Here is a 20354-nt window from a genome sequence, read left to right on the forward strand (position 1 = left end):
TAATGATGCATTTTCCAAGGAAAATTCGTACCAGATATTGACATTGCTTAAGATATGTTTAATATTTTTTTTATTTTTAAGCCATAATATATTCACTTCGGCCAAATTTCCCACAGATCCAACTGAGCAGCCTTAATATTTCATGGAGAGATGAGGTAACTCCATCTCCATCTGGACCAGCAAAGAAATCTGTTATTGAAAATGCATTATTATATTACACCTTATATATTAAAAGTATGTTAAGGCTTGATGAAGCCATCTGTGTGCTTTTTGCATTGCTAAATAAGTTATTGTTGATACACAAGGTGGAAAATGTACCTCTGTATTACAGTATGTCTACATCACACAAAGTGAGAAAGAAAGTTAAAAATGTCATGCAGGTGCATCTCAAAAGAAGACAACAATCCAGAAGATCAGTGTAAATCTTAAAAATGAATTAGCAAATTATTATTATTATTATTATTATTATTATTATTATTATTATTATTATTATTATTATTATTATTATTATTCCACCTGTCTTTTTTCAGCATATATGACATCTATTACTCACTATATTTATTACTAATAATTTATATTATTAATCATGTTGACATTACACATGCAGACAAGTGCAAAAGTTTACACCCCTGGACAAAACAAAGATAAAAAAAAGTCATTATACTAAAAAAACAAAACAAAAAAACAACACATAGTGTGTTAGGAGTAAACTAAATAGGCAGTTTCAAATATTTATGAATAGAAATAAACATAATACTTACTAAATATTTTATATAAAATTACAGTAATTAAATTTAGCGCATAAATATAAATGTGGTAACAAATAGAAATAGTCATGTAGTTTTTGCTTTTCTCTTCTCTCTCTCTCTCTCTCTCTCTCTCTCTCTCTTTGCATCTTGTGGCAAATGAACGGAAACTGCAGACACATAAATGTCACACCACACACTAGTGCAGGGCTACATGCAAACACACTCTCACCTTGACCTTACACATACACATACACATACACACTCTCCTACACATGCACACTCTCCAACACAAGCACACACACACACACACACACACACACACACACACACACACACACACACACACACACACACACACACGCCACTCTACACACACACACACACACCCACACACACACACACACACTCTACACACACACACACACACACACACACATCCGTCACACATGCACTTGACCACAAGCCACTTTTGTAAACACCCCTTACACGCAGCGTTTATTTTTGTACTAAGTGAGAAACTTGACACACACAAAATATCAAAACAGCATATTATATGAATAAAAATAAAGATAAACAGCAAAAAATGGTCTTTTATTGAATGTTTCACTAATGACACATTCATTTGTCCTTATATTATAGATTATAGTAAACCTAGAGTATAATTTAGGGTTAGTTTACCTAGGACAGAGAGACACTGCTGGAAAAAAACCCAGTGTAATCCATAAACAGTTTCCATAAAATTCATGAAGAATGGTCTAGTTATTATTAAATATCACCAGAACCAACAAGTTACACTATATGGCCAAAACTATGTGCACCCCTGACCATCACACCCATATGTGGTTCTTCCCCAAACTGTTGCCACAAAGTCAGAAGCACACAGTTGTATAGAACGTCACTGTATGCTGTAGCGTTATAATTTCCCTTCACTGGAACTAAAAGGCCCGAACATGTTCCAGCATGACGACACCCCTGCGTACAAAGGGAGCTCCGCGTAGACGTGGTGTGTGAAGGTTGGAAGAAGGTGGAAGAACTCTAGTGTCCTGTACAGAGCCCTGACCTCAACCCCACTGAACACCTTTGGGATGAACAGGAACTGGAGTCTCCTCACCAAACATCAGTGCCTGACCTCAACCTCACTAATGCTCTTGTAGTTGAATGAAAACAAATCCACATAGCTGCACCCCAAAATCTAGTGGAAAGCCTTCCCAGAAGAGTAGCGTGCATTATAACAGTAAAAGGGGGAATAAATCTGGAATGGGATGTTCAGCAAGCACATACAGGTGTGATAGTCAGGGATGCACATACTTTTTGCAGTTAAGTCAAGTGTATATAGTGACACCACAGTGCTTCTGAATTCTAGACTCTGATTGGTCAGAAGGTGTTGATTAAATCCTCTATAACAGCAGCTCAGTGACAGTAGCACAGGTTTATAGCAACATGCACATTCTAATATGCTATTTTTTCTATACACTATACATAAAAGTAGTTTTGTAATGGCCATTACAAATTGAACCCTTAAAGAACCTTTGTAGAACCCTTGAAGTGGCACAAGCTAAATGTTTGACTCACAAGCTAAATGGTTCTTGGATTAAAGAAAAACATTGTTTACAACAAGAGAAACTATCATGTTTCACTGGATAGTAATGGGTTCTTCCAAAACAGGGTTCTACTTGGAACCCTTTTCGATAGCATGATTTGTTGTAGGGTTCTACTTGGAACCTTTAAGGGTTTTAATCTTCAAACAGTGCACACAGCTATTAGAGACATTATATTTGTATGCAAAACGAGAATACATTTAAACAGGTTTACAAATATGGTAAAGCATGTAAATAAAAATGAATATATTAGTATTAAAATATAGTATATGTCTGTCAGTCTCTCTTGTTCCATGCGTTGCAGATTTGCTTCAACGCTAATCCAACTTTTTTACTTTCACATCTGTAAAAGTAAAATGGGAATGCTTGTGTGTTAGCATCAACCGCATGTTCTGCTGAACGTTATGAGATGGAAAAAGTGGGTGCCAGCCAATCAAAACAGTCATGGAGAAACTAGAACACACACTCGCACACAGTCACTGTTTAATGCAAGCATTCTGTTTCCATCACTTGGCCAGGAATCCGAGAGGACGTAACTGTCAGGAAGGCTGGCCTACGTATACTTTCCTCTGTTGATCAGAGAAATGCTAGCTTTATGTAAAGAGCAGGTCTGTTAGCACTCTTGTCCCATGAAATCAGAGGAAGCCTAGATCGTGTTAGCCTTTTACCCTCCTGGAAGAAATCTAGCTACAGTAGATGGCTATGACTAAATTATGAGAAAATGGCTTTTTTGGAAAATTGCAAAAAACAAAACAAAAAAAAACAGATGAATGGAGAAAAAAAAACCACCTTGTATATTTTAATGCTTTAAAGTAAAGGCACCACACTGAATCACTCACTAAACACAGCTTAGATCTATAAACTCAAACTAGAGCCCTAAGATGTTTAACATACAGTGCCCTCCACTAATATTGGCACCCTTGGTAAGTATGTCTATTCTCCTGAAAAATGGTCTTTATTGTTGAACCTTTTGATCTTTTGTTTTAAAAAAATTCACAGAAATATTCTGCTCTCGTGGATATCAAACAACTGTGTTGTGATATCAAACACAACATATAGGTGTGAAACTATTATTTGCATAACTAACTATGAATTCATATGAGAAAAATATATTTGAAGTATGTTTCCATTGATATTGTACATTTTTTTAGTACACCTGGGTGACTCAGAACAGGAAATTGTGCAACCATGACTTCCTGTTTCACATAGGTGTAAATATGTAGTAACTCATAGGACAAATTCCATTAGTTATCCATTGTATTACATAAAAACCTGACTGGCCTCTGCCAGAAATCTGAAAATGGGCAGGACAATGATCCAAAACATACATCAACACAATTTGAAGAGGAGAGTCCACCAGCGTGGACCTCAAAATGTGAAGGATCTGAAGAGATTCTGTATGGAGGAACGCTCTCAGATCCCTCGCCATTTATTCTCCAGCCTCATCAGGCCTTATAGTAGAAGACTCAGAGCTGCTGACTAAAAGGGTGACAATAATTGTTGCACACCTATATTTAACAAAAATATATTTTTGATAAACCTCTGTTTTGGTTGGTAATTTTTTGATATCCAGAGTATTACTGTGAACTTTTTGAACAAAAGATCAAACGGTTAAACAATAAAGACAATTTTTTGCAGCCTTCTTTGCTCATATTTACCACCAAGGGTGCCAATATTAGTGGAGGGCACTGTCGAATTTGCATTCTGGGTCAGGTCTTCCAAAAGCATCGCAGCAATGGTAGCATAAGCATCCCACTCAACACTCTGTCTCCCAGTTAAGAGAAAGTGTTTGAGATATTTTGAGAGACTCAGCCTCATGTCTGCAAAACTCAGAGGAATGAGAGTGGAGCTTTCATAGTATTGTTTACGATTGAATTAGACGAATTTGATATGAGATCTCCGGTGTGTGTGTGTGTGTGTGTGTGTGTGTGTGTGTGTGTCTGTGTGTGTCTGATTCAGGACAATTGCATGGTGTCCACTAGCAGCCAAAAACCAAGAAAAACAGGAACACATGCTGCTCAAAACATAGGTGGAACAAGTTGTTCTCCTAAATAATAATAATAATAATAATAATGATAATAATAATGATGACAATGTCACATGGTAATGATTAGATATGGGTCCACGTGTCTGTAATAGTCACGAGTCTTTGTGTAGCGCAGTTACCAGGATATCGGTTTAAACACATTGAATGCAGCATGAATATATGAAAACAGATGAAAAATGGAAGATGGTTCAAACTGTGAAAATGTTGCTTGTCTTTTACATTGCAGAATGACAGCAGCGGACATTTTGCAGAAGAGTCCACTTATAACCCCAAGATCACACATTTCTATACATATGTTGCTAGTAGATGCCCCTGATTTCCTGTTGGTTGATGCAGTTTCACAACTAGCTAGTGTAACGCATGATATTTCCTTCAACAACAGCCAATAAAACAGTTTTGATGTCTATAATATACACAAATGAACTGAAGTTTGTTATAATTTGTGACTTGGCAGTGTTTATACTCTGATATGAGTTAGCTAGCTTCGCTTTACACTCCGGTACAAACTGTTGATGCGCTAACTTAAATTCCCAGATCATTCCCACAGAGGACCTTTCAGAGACTGAGCAACTGTTTTACATTTTATGTCCTGATATACCTGAAGTCAAAGTTTGCAACAAGTAATATATCGATAATGTTTTTAGCCAATGGTCACTACTTGTCCCGAACACTGAAAATTTACAAGCACAACTCGTATTGTAAATGAATGAGAAATTTAACCATGATGGATCAAATCCACATTTCAGAGGATGAATTCGAAAGCAATTTGCAGATTTGTCGAATTTTTTTGGATTCGAATTTAGTTATCGAACATGTGATCAGATGGATTTGTTGCTGTATTTCTGCATCTCCTTCAGGGTTAAATAGCCGCTGCTGCACGGCTGCACCACCATGGATGAGGCTCGAGCCACAGTGCCATCCGGAGACTCGGTGTTCCTACTGATTCCAGAAGATTCGGACTCCTCGTGCCAGGATGTGAGCTCTGCGAAGGATGGTGGGATAGTGACGTTTGCACTCTCCGGCAAGGACAAAACGAACGAGACCAGGTGCTGCATGTTGACCCCACGGCTTTCCTTCTCCTGTCCTTTTTCTGTGTCGTCTTCTTGTTCTTCCTCATCAGCCTCTTCTTTTTCTGCTTCCATGCCAAAGCCGGAGTCCAGGTTCGCCAGTGCTGCCCCCTGCAGGCGCTCGTAAGACGTACTGGACTGGAGGGCACCAACTTCAGGATGGTAAGTGAAGTAGACGGGGCAGGAGTCTAGGCACACGGAGCCTGGCTGGTGCTCGCTGTAGAAGTACCCCATGTTAGAGACGCCGGACGACAGCTGACTGTCATCACTCACTTCTTGGTGCAAAGTCGCTGCATAATTAGCATAGATGAGCATAGATGTGTTGCCAGCCAGAGGGTCGTCCCATGCTTCAGAGACTTCATCAACGGGAGAGATTTCGCAGTCACATGATTGAGGAGGAAGGCACAACGAAACCGAGTGCTGAGGACCCAGCCATTCCTATGGGGGGAATAAGGAGATCAGTATCAGAGGCTAAGCCAGAGGTTTCTTCAAAATAAGATCTTTTAAAACAATTATACCTCAGTTTGGATTACATTCCTGTAGAAAATGTTACTATCGATAGTGTGAGGCGAGATGTGTAAGTAGTGTAATAAAGCACATTTATAAACATGCATATAAATATCCATAAAAATTTGTAGAAAATGTACATACAGTCAGGTCCATAAATATTTGGGCACTGACAAAGTATTTATTATTTTAGCTTTCTATCATAATATTTTGGAATTTATTGGGATAGTGGATTTTAAAAAGTGCAGACTTTCATGTGAACGGTTTAGGAATTACAGCACTCATATACAGCACTTAAATTACTATATCTGTAGCCCCTTCCCCCTTTTTAAGGGACCAAAAGTAATTGGACAATTGCCTGCTCAGCTGTTCCATGGTCAAGTCCAATGAAAGGTCACTAATCAGCGAAGCAAGCCATCATTCAACTTGACAAATCAAAACAAACCACTTGGAGAGATAGCAGAAGCATTAGCTGAGGTCAGAATCAACTATTTTGGGTGAGCTCAGGAACACTATAAGACCCAATAGACCACAGAAAGGGCTACATATAAAAAGCGCTGCTCATACGATTTGGATGTAAATGCCCTCTAATATTATTGGACCAGACTGGATATATTTGTACACACGGATATTGTGCAGGTTGGCCCATACAATGAAATCCGTACCTTTCATACTATATTAAACATTTCCAACAAAATTTTGAGAAAAGGAAAATAATAAAAGGTCTATTGCACTTTTTTTGTAAAATTGGTTACACACATTTCTCAATACTAAGTTCATTTAAAAAAAAGAAAAATCTCTTCACACAGAGCTGTTGAGCAAAATACAGCTAAATAAACATCTCCTTACAGAGAACTTCATCGTACCAATGATTACAGACGTTTTTAAATCTGTCTATGTGGAGATAAACTGCCGAACGAATCCCTTTGAGTGAGCTGTTACTATAGAAATGATAACCTATTAGAACAAGCGCATTAATATACGCCTGTGATGTGCAGCTGCGCTACTGTCAGAGCTGCTGTTCTAGAAAACTCATCAACACCTCCTTACCAATCAACATCCAGAATTCAGCAGCGCTGCGGTGTAATACATCATAAACTGTCTGTATAAATGTATAATAGTGTATGTGTGTGTGTGTGTGTGTGTGTGTGTGTGTGTGTGTGTGTGTGCATTAGTCATATGCAAGGACATTGTGTGCGTGCGTTCGTGCATATGAGTGTGCGTGTGTATATGAGTGTGTGTGTGTGTGTGTGTGTGTATATGAGTGTGTGTATGTGTGCGTGTGTATGTGTGTGAGTATGTGTGTGTGTACATCCGTTACTATGTGTAGCTCAAAGGAACAGAGAAACCATGTAAGGACGCTGAGGCACCGGCCTCCAGAGAAACTAAAGGGGAAAAAACCCAGAGAAAACCTCAAACGTTGTATGAATTCAGGAGAAGAAACTGTCTCGCACACACACACACACACACACACACACACACACACACACACACACACACACACACACACATGAAGAAAGACTGTTCAACATCATCATCTGACCTGAAAGTTTCCTTTGTGCTCAATAATGAGAGGCTGAAAGTATTTGGAGGGGTCAGGAACGTGCTCACAGCCCACCTTCAGCCCACTGCAACACAACAATCAGAATATTGCCCTGTTTGTGTACATGTATAATCATTCACTTTAGATGAACAGTTGCAAAAAGTATTGGCATCTGTCTACCCAATTTGTCACCGTGTGTGTGTGCACGTGTGTGCATTGTGTGCATGTCTGAAGCTGAACCAGAAGATGCTTAGATCCCTCTTCAAATGTCTCAAGGACATAAAATGTTGGATGGCCAACAATGTTCTGCAGTTAAATGAAAGCAAAACGGAAGTCATTATTTTAGGCTCTCCCGCTCTTTCCTCTGTCCTTAAGGCACAGTTATTGTAGGTCCTCTTTCCTCTACAGTACAGTACAGGACAGATCAATAAATCCTGCAGTTATTGTTTACTCATATGTACATTTGGTAAACACATTGGTGCTGCTGCTGTTGTTAAGGGAAGCTTCTTCCATTTAAGGTCTATTACAAAGTTAGAAAAAACAAAAACCTGGGACCTCGTTCTGCCTTATCTCACCTGCAGTTTGTGCAGAATGTAGCAGATAGATTATTTCTTTTACCAGGAACTAAAAAGAGGAATCATATTTCCCTTGTTTTGGCTTCCTCTTAAGTTCAGAATCGATTTTAAAAAAGATTATTTATGTAGCTACAGCTCTTTCTGGCCTTGCTCCACACAGCATTACTGACGTTCTTCACCTTTACTCTCCTACCAGAACACTAAGATCCTCTGAGCCTTTTCTGTGGTTGGTACCACACTCTGGAACAGTCTCCCCTTTCATCCATCTCTAGCTATTGTTAAATCTTCCTATAAAATGTCTTTGTCTTATGATGTTATTTAATGTGATGTGCTATGATGTTTTGTACGGCACTCTGGATCAAATATTGTTGTCTTCCAAAGTGCTTTGGGGATTTAAATTGGACTTGACTTAGACACAGCATGGCTAGACAAGTTACATCAGGGGTCTTCAAGCTTATCTGCAGAGGCTTTCTTTCCAACCAAACAGGAGTCACACTTGATTCCACTTGTTTAATCAGTTTATCTTGGTCTGCAATCATCTAGAAGGTGTGCCTCCTATTTGGCTGGAATGAAAACCTGCAGCCACACCGGGGCTTTGTGAATAAGACTGAAGATTCCTGGTTTAAATAAACACACACACACACACAAACACACACACACACACACACACACACACACACACACACACACACACACACACACACACTCACACACACTCACTCACACACTCACACACACACACAAATACATGTGAACACAAGAGTAAAATATGCATAAAATTAACACACACTTCTCTACATACGTACCATTTGTGTCCGAAGACAGAGAGTGGAATGAGGATGAGGACAGTGAGGATGAGTGCTACAAACCCCACCAGCATTCCTGCCCCAAAAACAACAACAACAACAACAACAGTTTTACTCATCTCCTTTTTAAAATAAGGCCTCATTTCACTGTATACAAATACATTTATCCGTAAATCATTCACAGGAGCATTTACACAAGAATTGTTATTCATGAAAATCCCACAAAATACAAAAAAATTCATACTTGTGTAAGTTTATGCCGGAGTAACCTAACTACCATAAACCTTGACTTGATCGACTTCAAATCGTATCATTTGCATGTATTAATGCACTGTTATATATGGAATATTCTGTTGAATTCCTTATTTAAAGGACAAAATGTTGATAAAAGAAACACTGGCATACAGATGGAGGATGGGGCTGATCCGTCAGCGCATGGTGGTACGTCATGCGCGTCAGCTGGAGGAAGATTTAGGACGTCACTACATCGCTACATCACAAAACCAGCTCGGATTTTAATTGGGATAAGAGGTTGTATCCTGTACCTACGACTGCTGGGTGAGGGATGCTGCTCGTCTCCTTTTTATGTGTCCCCTGTATGTTCACAATGGCCTCTGACCTCCAGGTTACGGCAGGGCTCCAGTCACTCCAGGAGCCGTTGATCTGGTCCTCTGTTGTTGGTTCGATTGGTCTCACACGTACTCGTGCCTCACACTCCCCCACACACACTGAGTCGCCATCCAACAGCACATATGTGCCATCCACACGCCTCGGTTTAACTTCCTTTATCACACACACACACACACACACACACACACACACACACACACACACACACACACAAAGAAACCCATTCAAACAAATGCAGTGTCTCCTATCAATACCAAACAATGTATTTAAACACACATGTATACACATAAATGTGTGCATATCTATCTATCTATCTAACCTTCCAGTTCTGTTGCTTGACTTTGATCTGCAGCTCGAACACATATTTCGTGATGAACTGGGGGAAGTTAACTCCTTTACTCCATGTCACAATGTTCCCAGTAACATTCGGCTGCTCAGGAGGGCGGAGCTTAACTGTCAATCAAATTAACACCAGCTGATCATTCAACCACTCTAAACGCTTTCATCAGTTGATGTATTCTTTATATCAAGATTTATGGACTATTTCATCTGTCAGAGCATCAGCACAACTTGAGTACAGCAGCGTACCACATCACTGTGAAATGAAACGAAAAACGAATTCATTTGCATTTCTCGAAAAACGAGTTCTCCCAAAATTATCCTCGAAGAGAAGTGTGATTCCAGCAATCACAGAAGAGGCTGAATGACTAGAAGTGAGTAAGCGGAATTACTTTTCATCTCTCTCACTCACCTGCCTAATGAACTGTTTCTCGTTAACCCTCATTTGCTTCCTGCACGCGTAACCCTTCATTCGCTGCCCGTCTTTGTGAGGGTTTCAGAAGGTTTAACCCATCTAGTGTGCACTTCTGAGCTTGTATTTTCTCTGTTCGTTATTCCTGGTTGTTTACTTTTATATTTCTGCACTCCATTTTGATTTTACTCGCACTGCACGACTCGACCCCTGACTACTTTTCACCATGGGTTTGTCCCTCTGGCTGGACATTAATAGCTGGGAATATTATGGGGACCTGGCCAAACCTGCAATTAAAGTGGGACTTTGGTCTCCATAAGTCCTCATATTTGGTCCACATGTTTGGTATAGCACTATAAACACATCATCAAGATCAAATGTTTTGTCAGTGATGTAAAATAATATAATGCTGCTCACTTTAGTATTATGACTATTATTTGATTGATTGCTGCTACCACTGTCAATAGTTTACTGTCGCACTAGTTTTTCCACTTAATACTGTTCTCTTGTCCTGTCTACTTGTTGTGCATTTATTGTCCTGTGTATCTATTGTGTTATTTGCACTCGTCTCACGCCGAGATGTACTTTATGTAGTCCTGCGTACTGTGCCACTGTACTGTTAAGTCCTGCAGAACGAGCCTGATAAAACGCTAGTTTATTCCAATGTAAACACTATATGTAATGGCATTACAGAAAAAACATCTGACTTGACGAACAACATTTGTAAAAAATCTGACAGATCTATGCACCTGCGTGGCTGAAAAACCAGACCCACAGTTTCTACTATCCACTTCTGCGTGGGTTTGATTTAAACAACCAGCTGAAAATCTCAATAAATAAATAAATAATGTTACTCATTGAAAGCAAAGAGCAAGAAGACACACCATGGTGGCCGGGGCGGTACATCTTCACACCGTCCCTCCAGATCTTGTTACAGAACACGTCCAAACCAATCGTGTCAGAAAAGGAGAATTTCTGAGAGAGAGAGAGATAGAGAGAGAGAGAGAGAGAGAGAGAGAGAGAGAGAGAGCAAGAGAGAGTGAGACAGAGTGAGAGAGAGAGTGAAGCATAAAGGAATACTTTCCACCAGCAGATGATGATCTGTTTGTTTATGAAATGCTTACGGATGACACGTTAATCCAGCAGCTTCTTGTGGTGTTCAAGGAACAGATAGATTTAGTTCTGTAATACACACACACACACACACACACACGAAACACACACACACACACACACACACACACACACTACTGTTGGTCCCCACATCTGTACGTAAGCACCATATTGGGACCCTACAAGTACAATGTCAATATTTCACATCAAATTCTCACATATTTATTTATATAGCACCTTTTAATACAATGTTTACAAAGTGCTTTACAGAAGATATATATACACTAGATACAAGAAAATACAATCAGTAGTAAAATAGATTTAAAAATAGATTTTTTAAAAAAGACAATAAGCAAAAAAAGAAATAGAAAAAAATACATTAGAAATAAAAGGATACCAATAGAAATAAAGTTTGGAAATGAAATGGTTTGAGGAAAAGCCCCAGTGAAGAAATGCACTTTGGATACTTTTTAAAGGTGCTAATTGTATCAACCAGTTCTCAGGTAGACTGACACAGTTCCACAGTTTAGGCCCAAAGTGACTGAAGGCCGACTCCCTTGTACCAATAAGTCCCAATAATTGGTCTCCAAAAATACAACTTAATAGACGTCACCAAGTACTTTCACTTCTCTCCTTCTAATGTACGCACACACACACACACACACACACACACACACGCACACACACACACACACACACACACGAACACACACACAAAGTAAATATGACTCACTTTTCACTTTTTCTGCCTCTGGTCACCTGAAGATGGCAGTTCTGGCCTGTGAGCCACGCAGTGTGGTTCCACGTACACGAGATGTTTGTCATGTAGTCATTTACACACGACAATTCTGATTTTACAAAACAGTGTCAACTCTTTTAATACAATGTTAACACAACTGATAAAACACACACCATGATACACACTTACCAGAGTGTGTGTGATCGGACTGAGCGTCTCCAGGTAATAGAAGGAAAAGTATTACAGTCCACATCACTGCTGCTACCCACACACACACACACACACACACACACACACACACACACACACACACACAGGTTTTCAGGTTTTATTTCAATATATATCACATGGTCTTACTGACCATTCCTGACACACAAACTCACACACACACACACACACAGCACTGACATTATCAATGTGAAATGAACGGTTTCTGCAAAGACGCGAAATAGAAAGACAAGAACACGTTGTTTTTTTATATGCATGTGGCTGAAAGTACACTTCCATGTGCACGCACACACACACACACACACACACACACACACACACACACACACACACACAACCAAATCACTAGGCAGCTAAAACAGGCCACAACACCCATGCTCAGAGTGTGAAGTGTGTACAGTGCAGTCTGAAGTGAAAAGATGACTTTGCTTTCGTCTCCTTTCTTGAATTCTTTTTTTTTCATTTACATCTCTGATGCAGGATGTTGCTTCAATCCTACAACCGTAGCAACAAACAACACAGACAACATCTCTGAGGGCTAATCACAGAGAAACTAATCAAAAACGTGTGTTTCTGTGTGTGTTTCTGTGTGTGTGTGTGTGTGTGTGTGTGTGTGTGTGTGTGTCTGTGTGTGTGTGTGTGTGTGTAGGTGTTAAACAGCTCTTTTAAGTTTGTAGTCAATAAGCACAAGAGGTGAATTCTACTGAAACACGCTGCACGGGTGACGCCTACACGATGCGCCGAGACATGCTGAGCCATTCGGAAATAGCAAACCTCTCCTTTACGGCACAGGCGCAAGAACAAGCATGCAAATGTCACTAAGTTCATTTCCACTCATGCATGGAAATGAATGCATAATACTGCATCTAAACAATGCTAACTACATCAAACCCTAAACTTAACCTCAATAACCAACATGGAATCTTATGAGTCTTAGTAACTAAAACAGATTCTTTGTATTCTAAGTAACCAAAGTGAAAATCTTTGAAATCTTACTTTAACAAAGAAGGGAATCTTAGAAAGCTCACTAACCAAAGGGACATCTTTGGAATCTTCATAACATCTCTGGGACCTTAGTAACATAAGTTAGCAAACAATTTAAAATCCTAGCAAACAACAGGAAGATTTGGGAATTTTAGCAAACAAAATGTAATCTTAGGAACGGTAATATCCTGAAGAAAATATTTTAAATTGTAAAAACAAGAAAACTGTGGAAGCTTAGTAATCAAAAGGCAATCTTTTTCATCTTCATAAAATATCTTACTAACGAAAATCACACGCAACCAGACTGAAGAAAAGGTTTTTTTTATTATCTTCAAGCCATCAGATTACCCAGCTGAACCCCCAAAACAACAACTGCCCCCCTCCAAAAAACAAACAAACAAAAACAATAGAAACCATCACAGAAATTGTAATGGTTTCCACTACAAATACCAGTACAAACTATCAGCTAACCATTGAAACCATTACCATTACTGGTCCTTAATGATATCTACTAGACATAACATGGATTTTATCCACTGTGATAAGGAAAAAATTACAAGTAGAGACCATTGCAGTTTCCATTAAAACCAATACAATTCCCCTGGTAACCATTAAAACCATTACAAATTCTACAAGGGTTTCTATTATGTTTTGTTTCAGCAGGGTACTTAACAGCCAGCAGTCGTTCATCTCGCACTGCAACACTTTATTACTGCCACTTCTGGACATTTAGACATTTACTATTCAGATTTAATATGTACTATTTACTGTACTTGTATTTACTGTTCCGTTCACTTAGCAGCACACGTTTTCATCTACCTTATAACAGTACAGTAACATCTCAACCATTCAAGCCTAATAAGTGTACTGTCAATGTCTGAATCTGAGCTCATCATGAACTTTTCAATGCCAGTGTTACTGTGCAGATGACAAATAAACATCTCTTTACTCTTGACTTGACTCCAGGATCTTCATAAGCAAAAGGGTATGTATGGGATCTTGGCAAGCAAAAGGGACTCTATGGGATCTTGGTAAGCAGAAAGGAATCTATGGGATCTTGGAAAGCAAAAGGGAATCTATGGGATCTTGGTAAGCAAAAGGGAATCTTTGGGATCTTGGTAAGCAAAAGAGAATCTTTGGGATCTTGGTAAGCAAAGGGGAATCTTTGGGATCTTGGTAAGCAAAAGGGAATCTTTGGGACCTTGGTAAGCAAAAGGGAATATCTGGGATCTTGGTAAGCAAAAAAAGAATCTCTGGGATCTTGGTAAGCAAAAAAGAATCTCTGGGATCTTGGTAAGCAAAAGGGAATATATGGGATCTTGGTAAGCAAAAAAGAATCTCTGGGATCTTGCTAAGCAAAAGGAAATCTCTGGGAACTTGGTAAGCAAAAGGGAATTCGATGGGACGTTGATAAGCAAAAAAAGAATCTCTGGGATCTGGGTAAGTAAAAGGGAACCTATGGGACCTTGGCAAGCAATAAAGAATCTCTGGGATCTTGGTAAGGAAAAGGGAATTCTATGGGATCTTGATAAGCAACAAAAAATCTCTGGGATCTTGGAAAGCAAAAGGGAATCTATGGGACCTTGGTAAGCAAAGGGGAATCTATGAGATCTTGTTAAGCAGAAAGGAATCACTGGGATCTTGGTAAGCAAAAAAGAAACTCTGGGATCTTGGTAAGCAAAAAAGAAACTCTGGGATCTTGGTAAGCAAAAAAGAATCTCTGGGATCTTGGTAAGCAAAAGCAAATGTCTGGGGTCTTGGTAAGCAAAAAAGAATCTCTGGGATCGTGGTAAGCAAAAGGGAATCTATGGGATCTTGGTAAGCAAAAGCAAAAGTCTGGGATCTTGGTAAGTAAAAAAGAATCTCTGGGATTGTGGTAAATAAAGGGAATTCTATGGGATCTTGGTAAGCAAAAGGGAATTCAATGGGATCTTGGTAAGCAAAATGGAATTCTATGGGATCTTGGTAAGCAAAAGGGAATCTTTGGGATCTTGGTATGCAAAAGGGTATATCTGGGATCTTGGTAAGCAAAAAAAAATCTTTGGGATCTTGGTAAGCAAAAGGGAATTTTGGGATCTTGGTAAGCAAAATTGTATATATGGGATCTTGGTAAGCAAAAAATAATCTTTGGGATCTTGGTAAGCAAAAGGGAATTTTGGGATCTTGGTAAGCAAAAAAGAATCTTTGGGACCTTGGTAAGCAAAAGGGAATCTCTGGGATCTTGGTAAGCAAAAAAGAATCTCTGGGATCTTGCTAAGCAAAAGGGTATCTCTGGGAACTTGGTAAGCAAAAGGGAACCTATGGGACCTTGGTAAGCAATAAAGAATCTCTGGGATCTTGGTAAGCAAAGGGGAATCTATGGGACCTTGGTAAGCAATAAAGAATGTCTGGGATCATGGTAAGCAAAGGGGAATCTATGGGACCTTGGTAAGCAAAAAAGAATCTCTGGTACCTTGGTAAGCAAAGGGGAATCTATGAGATCTTGTTAAGCGAAAGTGAATGTCTGGGATCTTGTTAAGTAAAAAAGAATCTCTGGGATTGTGGTAAGTAAAAGGGAATTCTATGGGATCTTGGTAAGCAAAATGGAATTCTTTGGGATCTTGGTAAGCAAAAAATAATCTCTGGGATCTTGGTAAGCAAAAGGGAATTTCTGAGACCTTGGTAAGCAAAAAATAATCTCTGGGATCTTGGTAAGCAAAAAAGAATTTCTGGGATCTTGGTAACCAAAAGGGAATCTATGGGATCTTGGTAAGCAAAAGGGGTGCTGATTATTCAGTAGTGCAGCTGCAAATTACAGGTTAAAAATACAGGTTTATATTAAAGTGCTCATTCTAATATGGTATTGTTTCTATAGTAACGGCTCATTCACAGAGACTCCAACAGCAGACTGTCCACATTAACGGATTAAAAAACGTGTGTAATTATTGATATGATGAAGTTTTTTTTGTAGGTAACAAACCAAATCACTACACAAAATGTTACCATGTATTACTACCATTATAGGAACTATTTGATCCTTATAGAGAGGATACATGTTTCAACACAAACACACACACACACACACACACACACACACATACACACACACACACACCTAACCAGTCATCCTCCTGTATCTAAGACGTTGTTAAACTCGAAAACACATCATCATTAACTCAGATGAAGATGTTTACTCATATCAAGATCGCAATTACATGCAGCTTATCATGCTGTGTGTGTGTGTGTGTGTGTGTGTGTGTGTGTGTGTGTGTGTACTCACCTGTCTGTTGTAGGTGCAGGCTGAGATGCTTCACGCAGCTCTGTGAGCAGGAGCCATACCTCAGCTCTCTCTCTCTCTCTCTCTCTCTCTCTCTCTCTGTCTCTCTCTCTCTCTCAGTCACTTGACTCCTCCCTTTCTGCTTCTGTCCATTCGTTCATCTTGCTCTCTCCTATCTCTTTTACGGTGTATAGGATTTTGAAGGGTTTTAAAGGGTCGTGTGTGTGTGTGTGTGTGTGTGTGTGTGGGTGTGTCTGAAGTTTTATGTGGGAGGAAAATCGGTCACACACTCAATTCTTAGTGACAAGAAAAGAAAAAAGCCTGAGGACCACATCCTGTTTCAGACAAACATTTAAACAGACACACACACACACACACACACACGCCGCGCGCGCGCGCACACACGCACACACACACAGGCAGTGGGTCAGCGTTCACGTGTGCATACCTGCACCTTGTTTATGTAATGTGTGTGCTTATGTAGAGCGAGTGTGTGGTGTATGTTAAAGGGCAGAGACGTTTTACAGGTGAAAAGCAAGGAATATTTCGCAATCGGCAAGCGCTCTTTGCACACAAATTAATCTTTTTGATGCTGTAACTGCTGCTTTGCGCGCGCGCGCGCGTATGTGTGTGTGTGTGTGTGTGAATGTCGGTGTGTGTTGGTGCGTTCCTGTAAAGGTCAGACTTCTCTCTTACGGAAACGAGAATGCGGCTTTTGTAGTGACACAAAACAATTCAGCAGCCTCACTCATCAGACCACAAAGAGAGCTGTGTGAGGGGGCTTCATGCTGTATGTGTGTGTGTGAGTGTGTGTGTGTGTGTGTGTGTGTGAGAGAGAGAGAGAGAGAGAGAGAGAGAGAGAGAGACAGACTAATAAGCACAGACCAGCAGATCTAATTAATTTTTTATGGTTCTAACACAGCATGACCATTGGCTTGACGTTGCTTGATTGAAAACACACTCCATGGTTCTCTGGGATTTGAGTTTCGGCATACTGCATAACATGACCTGACCATAACTGTACCATTTCCGTGCCAGAGTCGCGGTTCTGACGCTTCTGAACATTTAATCATAAAAGTTTTGTTACATGACACTTGCAGGTGTCTCTTCAACGTTTCTGCGACATTCCAATTATTAATAGCATAATAGTTCCATAATAGTGTGCGATTAAACATAATTATCAGGTAGCTGTGCGCAGTTGTGTCTCAGGTGGTAGAGCAGGTTGTCCACTAATCGTAGGGTTGGCGGTTCGATTCCTGGCCCACATGACTCCACATGCTGAAGTGTCCTTGGGCAAGACACTGAACCCCGAGTTGCTCCCGATGGCAAGTTAGCGCCTTGCATGGCAGCTCTGCTACCATTGGTGTGTGAATGGGTGAATGAGACAGTGTAAAGCGCTTTGGATAAAAGCATTTACCAATTACCAGATAGTGCCGTCTCATAGCGATAAGATGGTAGCTACATCGTTTCACTTCGTCATGTACAACACAATACACTATCACATGACTGTTAAATTCTGGATTTTGATTGTCACTAGTGCGGCTGCAAATCACCGGTTTATATGCACGCCTCTCTCCTGACACGTTAACGTTTTTATCGTAGCAGCTCGTTCACAGGAAAGGGGATGTAAACAGATTAAAAAACATGAGATGCTTATGTAACATGTATGGAAGGAGTCTCCACTGTCAGTGCTTTGTAACAGTCAGAGGTGAAGCTGAAACTTCAGGACAGAGGAGTTTACGCTTCTTCATCGGTTTCTCGGTAAAATGACAAGCCGCATTGGGTTTTTTTTTGTTTTATTCACTTCAAAACAGAGAGAAAGGGAGGCTGGCGAGTTTATACGACTGTTTATAGCTGCTATAATGTAAGTAAATTAAGTACATTATATTTAGAAAGCACATTTAACACTGCAAAGCTGACCAAAGTACTGAACAGAGGAAAGAAAAGTAAAATAGAAAACAGAATAAAACCAAATAAAGACAGACCATACACCATAGTAAAAAAAATTAAAATGAAATGAGATTAAAATGCCTGGGAGAAGAGATACGTTTTCAGCCTCTTTTTAAAAATGGTAACTGAAGGTGCAAGGCGGGTGTGGCAATTGATTCCATAAACGAGGGGCGGAGACTGAAAAAGCTCTATCCCCCTTAGTTTTTAAACAGGATCAAGGGACATACAGAAGAAACCTATCAGAAGCTCTTAAAAATCTGCTAGCTGAATGTGGTGTGAGAAGATCTTTGAGATAAGATGTAAGTTAGAATAAGAGCTATAACTTTAAAATATGTGTCATTCTTTAATGAGTTTTGACAAATTGTCATTTTGGCAGATTTATAACATGAATAAAATACTTGGGGAAGGGCTGTGTTGCTCCTCAACATTGGGGTGGTAACATCAACCTGTGACTGATTATTTTGCTAAGATAACACCACATAGTGTTTTATTTATTATTTATCTAGTGATTGTGAATGTGCTATTAACCCATAATGTAGGTCCAGTTCAAATAGAGTGTTGTCATCTTGCCCTTTCTCATGCCTCCTGATGCATACACAGAGGTGCCTTTTTGTTTAATCCGATAACACATCATTAACTTATGTTTTTATTTCAGAGGGTGATGTTGTGCAATAATAGCCTATGGTCCATGAACATTGTTGCATTTATGCAACAAAAAAAAAACTTAGTAAACCAAAAAAGAGAGAGGAAAGACAAGGGTGATGTTTCATTATTCAGAGCCTCAGCATAAGAAAAAGAGAACATTTCAACATTCAGCTCCGAATATGGCTCTCAATGAGCAGAAATATCTATATTTACAATAGACCAACTACTGACATCGGATGTGCTAAAAAATTTTTTTAAAGGTGTTTAAAGACCTCACTGATGACAGATAGACAGAAAAACACATAATCAAAGACACAAAGCCACACATTCGTTCTTATTAGATGAAGCCCTGTTATTTGTTATAGAAATCATCATAGCATTACACTATATTTTCAATATATAATAGAAGATATACTCTGATATGAATTTATTTCTTAGTTGGTTTGCTTGGTTGTTTGTGTGTTTGTGTGTGTGTGTGTGTGTGCGCACACTTTCACACAAGTTATACGATGCCGAATAAAAGAGGCCAGCGGCTGTGGTTGGGGCCGTGAAAGGGAGACACATGTGAAGAGAAGAGACAGAGACATACGTGTAACTGTCCCAATCATATGATAGCAAAACATTGATTTTCACCACATGGTAAAAGATTTTTAGAAACATTTCTGGTCAAAAGAAATGGAGTGACCTGCAAGTAGGAAATAGGTACGAACTTTACTGCAAAGAAAATGTTTACATAACTAGAAAATTCCTACAGCATGTACTGTATATATATATATATATATATATATATATATATATATATATATATATATATATATATATATATATATATATATATATATATATATATATATATGTATATGTGTGTGTGTGTGTGTGTGTGTGTGTGTGTGTGTGTATATATACACACACACACACACACACACACACACACACACATATGTATATAGAGCATGTCACATATATACATCTCATTTATCCCAGATGAGAGAATGATGGATAATTCTGTATGTGCATAGATTATTATTATATGCAGATGATATAACATGAGGTTGGAACTAGGTTCTTCAGGTAGAGAGAGAGAGATAGAGAGAGAGAGAGAGAGAGAGAGAGAGAAAAGAGGGTGGAAAAAAGTTTCGGTGGTTTTTATGATCAAACCACGTCAG

General features: G+C 39.3%; 1 protein-coding gene across 2 annotated transcripts; it reads right to left on the reverse strand.

The window, feature by feature from the left end:
- Window positions 1-1321: 1321 nt before the first annotated feature.
- Window positions 1322-19882, reverse strand: il2rb (interleukin 2 receptor, beta). 2 transcript variants are annotated; one of them, XM_017481909.3, is made up of 10 exons: window positions 16597-19882; window positions 12315-12386; window positions 12120-12234; window positions 11398-11455; window positions 11158-11248; window positions 9842-9975; window positions 9438-9675; window positions 8893-8968; window positions 7512-7596; window positions 1322-5899 (listed from the first exon to the last, which is right to left on the reverse strand). In XM_017481909.3, the coding sequence occupies exons 2-10, from the start codon at window positions 12376-12378 to the stop codon at window positions 5213-5215; spliced, it is 1548 nt and encodes a 515-aa protein (XP_017337398.1). In that variant the 5' UTR covers window positions 12379-12386; window positions 16597-19882; the 3' UTR covers window positions 1322-5212. The 2 variants fall into 2 exon arrangements, with proteins under 2 accessions (XP_017337398.1, XP_017337397.1); XM_017481908.3 differs by having other exon boundaries at window positions 12315-12383; window positions 16597-19881.
- Between the last annotated feature and the right edge of the window lie 472 nt (window positions 19883-20354).

This window comes from Ictalurus punctatus, chromosome 12, assembly GCF_001660625.3.
Source record: "Ictalurus punctatus breed USDA103 chromosome 12, Coco_2.0, whole genome shotgun sequence".
Classification (NCBI taxonomy): domain Eukaryota; kingdom Metazoa; phylum Chordata; class Actinopteri; order Siluriformes; family Ictaluridae; genus Ictalurus; species Ictalurus punctatus.

Bases quoted from the DNA above. Each gene is read 5' to 3' on its own strand.
- il2rb (XM_017481909.3), bottom strand. From the start codon at position 12,378: ATGTGGACTGTAATACTTTTCCTTCTATTACCTGGAGACGCTCAGTCC. The intron at 11,249-11,397 runs GTAAGCATTTCA...TCTCTCTCTCAG, and splicing joins GCTGGATTAACGTGTCATCC to AAATTCTCCTTTTCTGACAC. The intron at 5,900-7,511 runs GTCAGATGATGA...TTCCCCCCATAG, and splicing joins AGCACAAAGGAAACTTTCAG to GAATGGCTGGGTCCTCAGCA.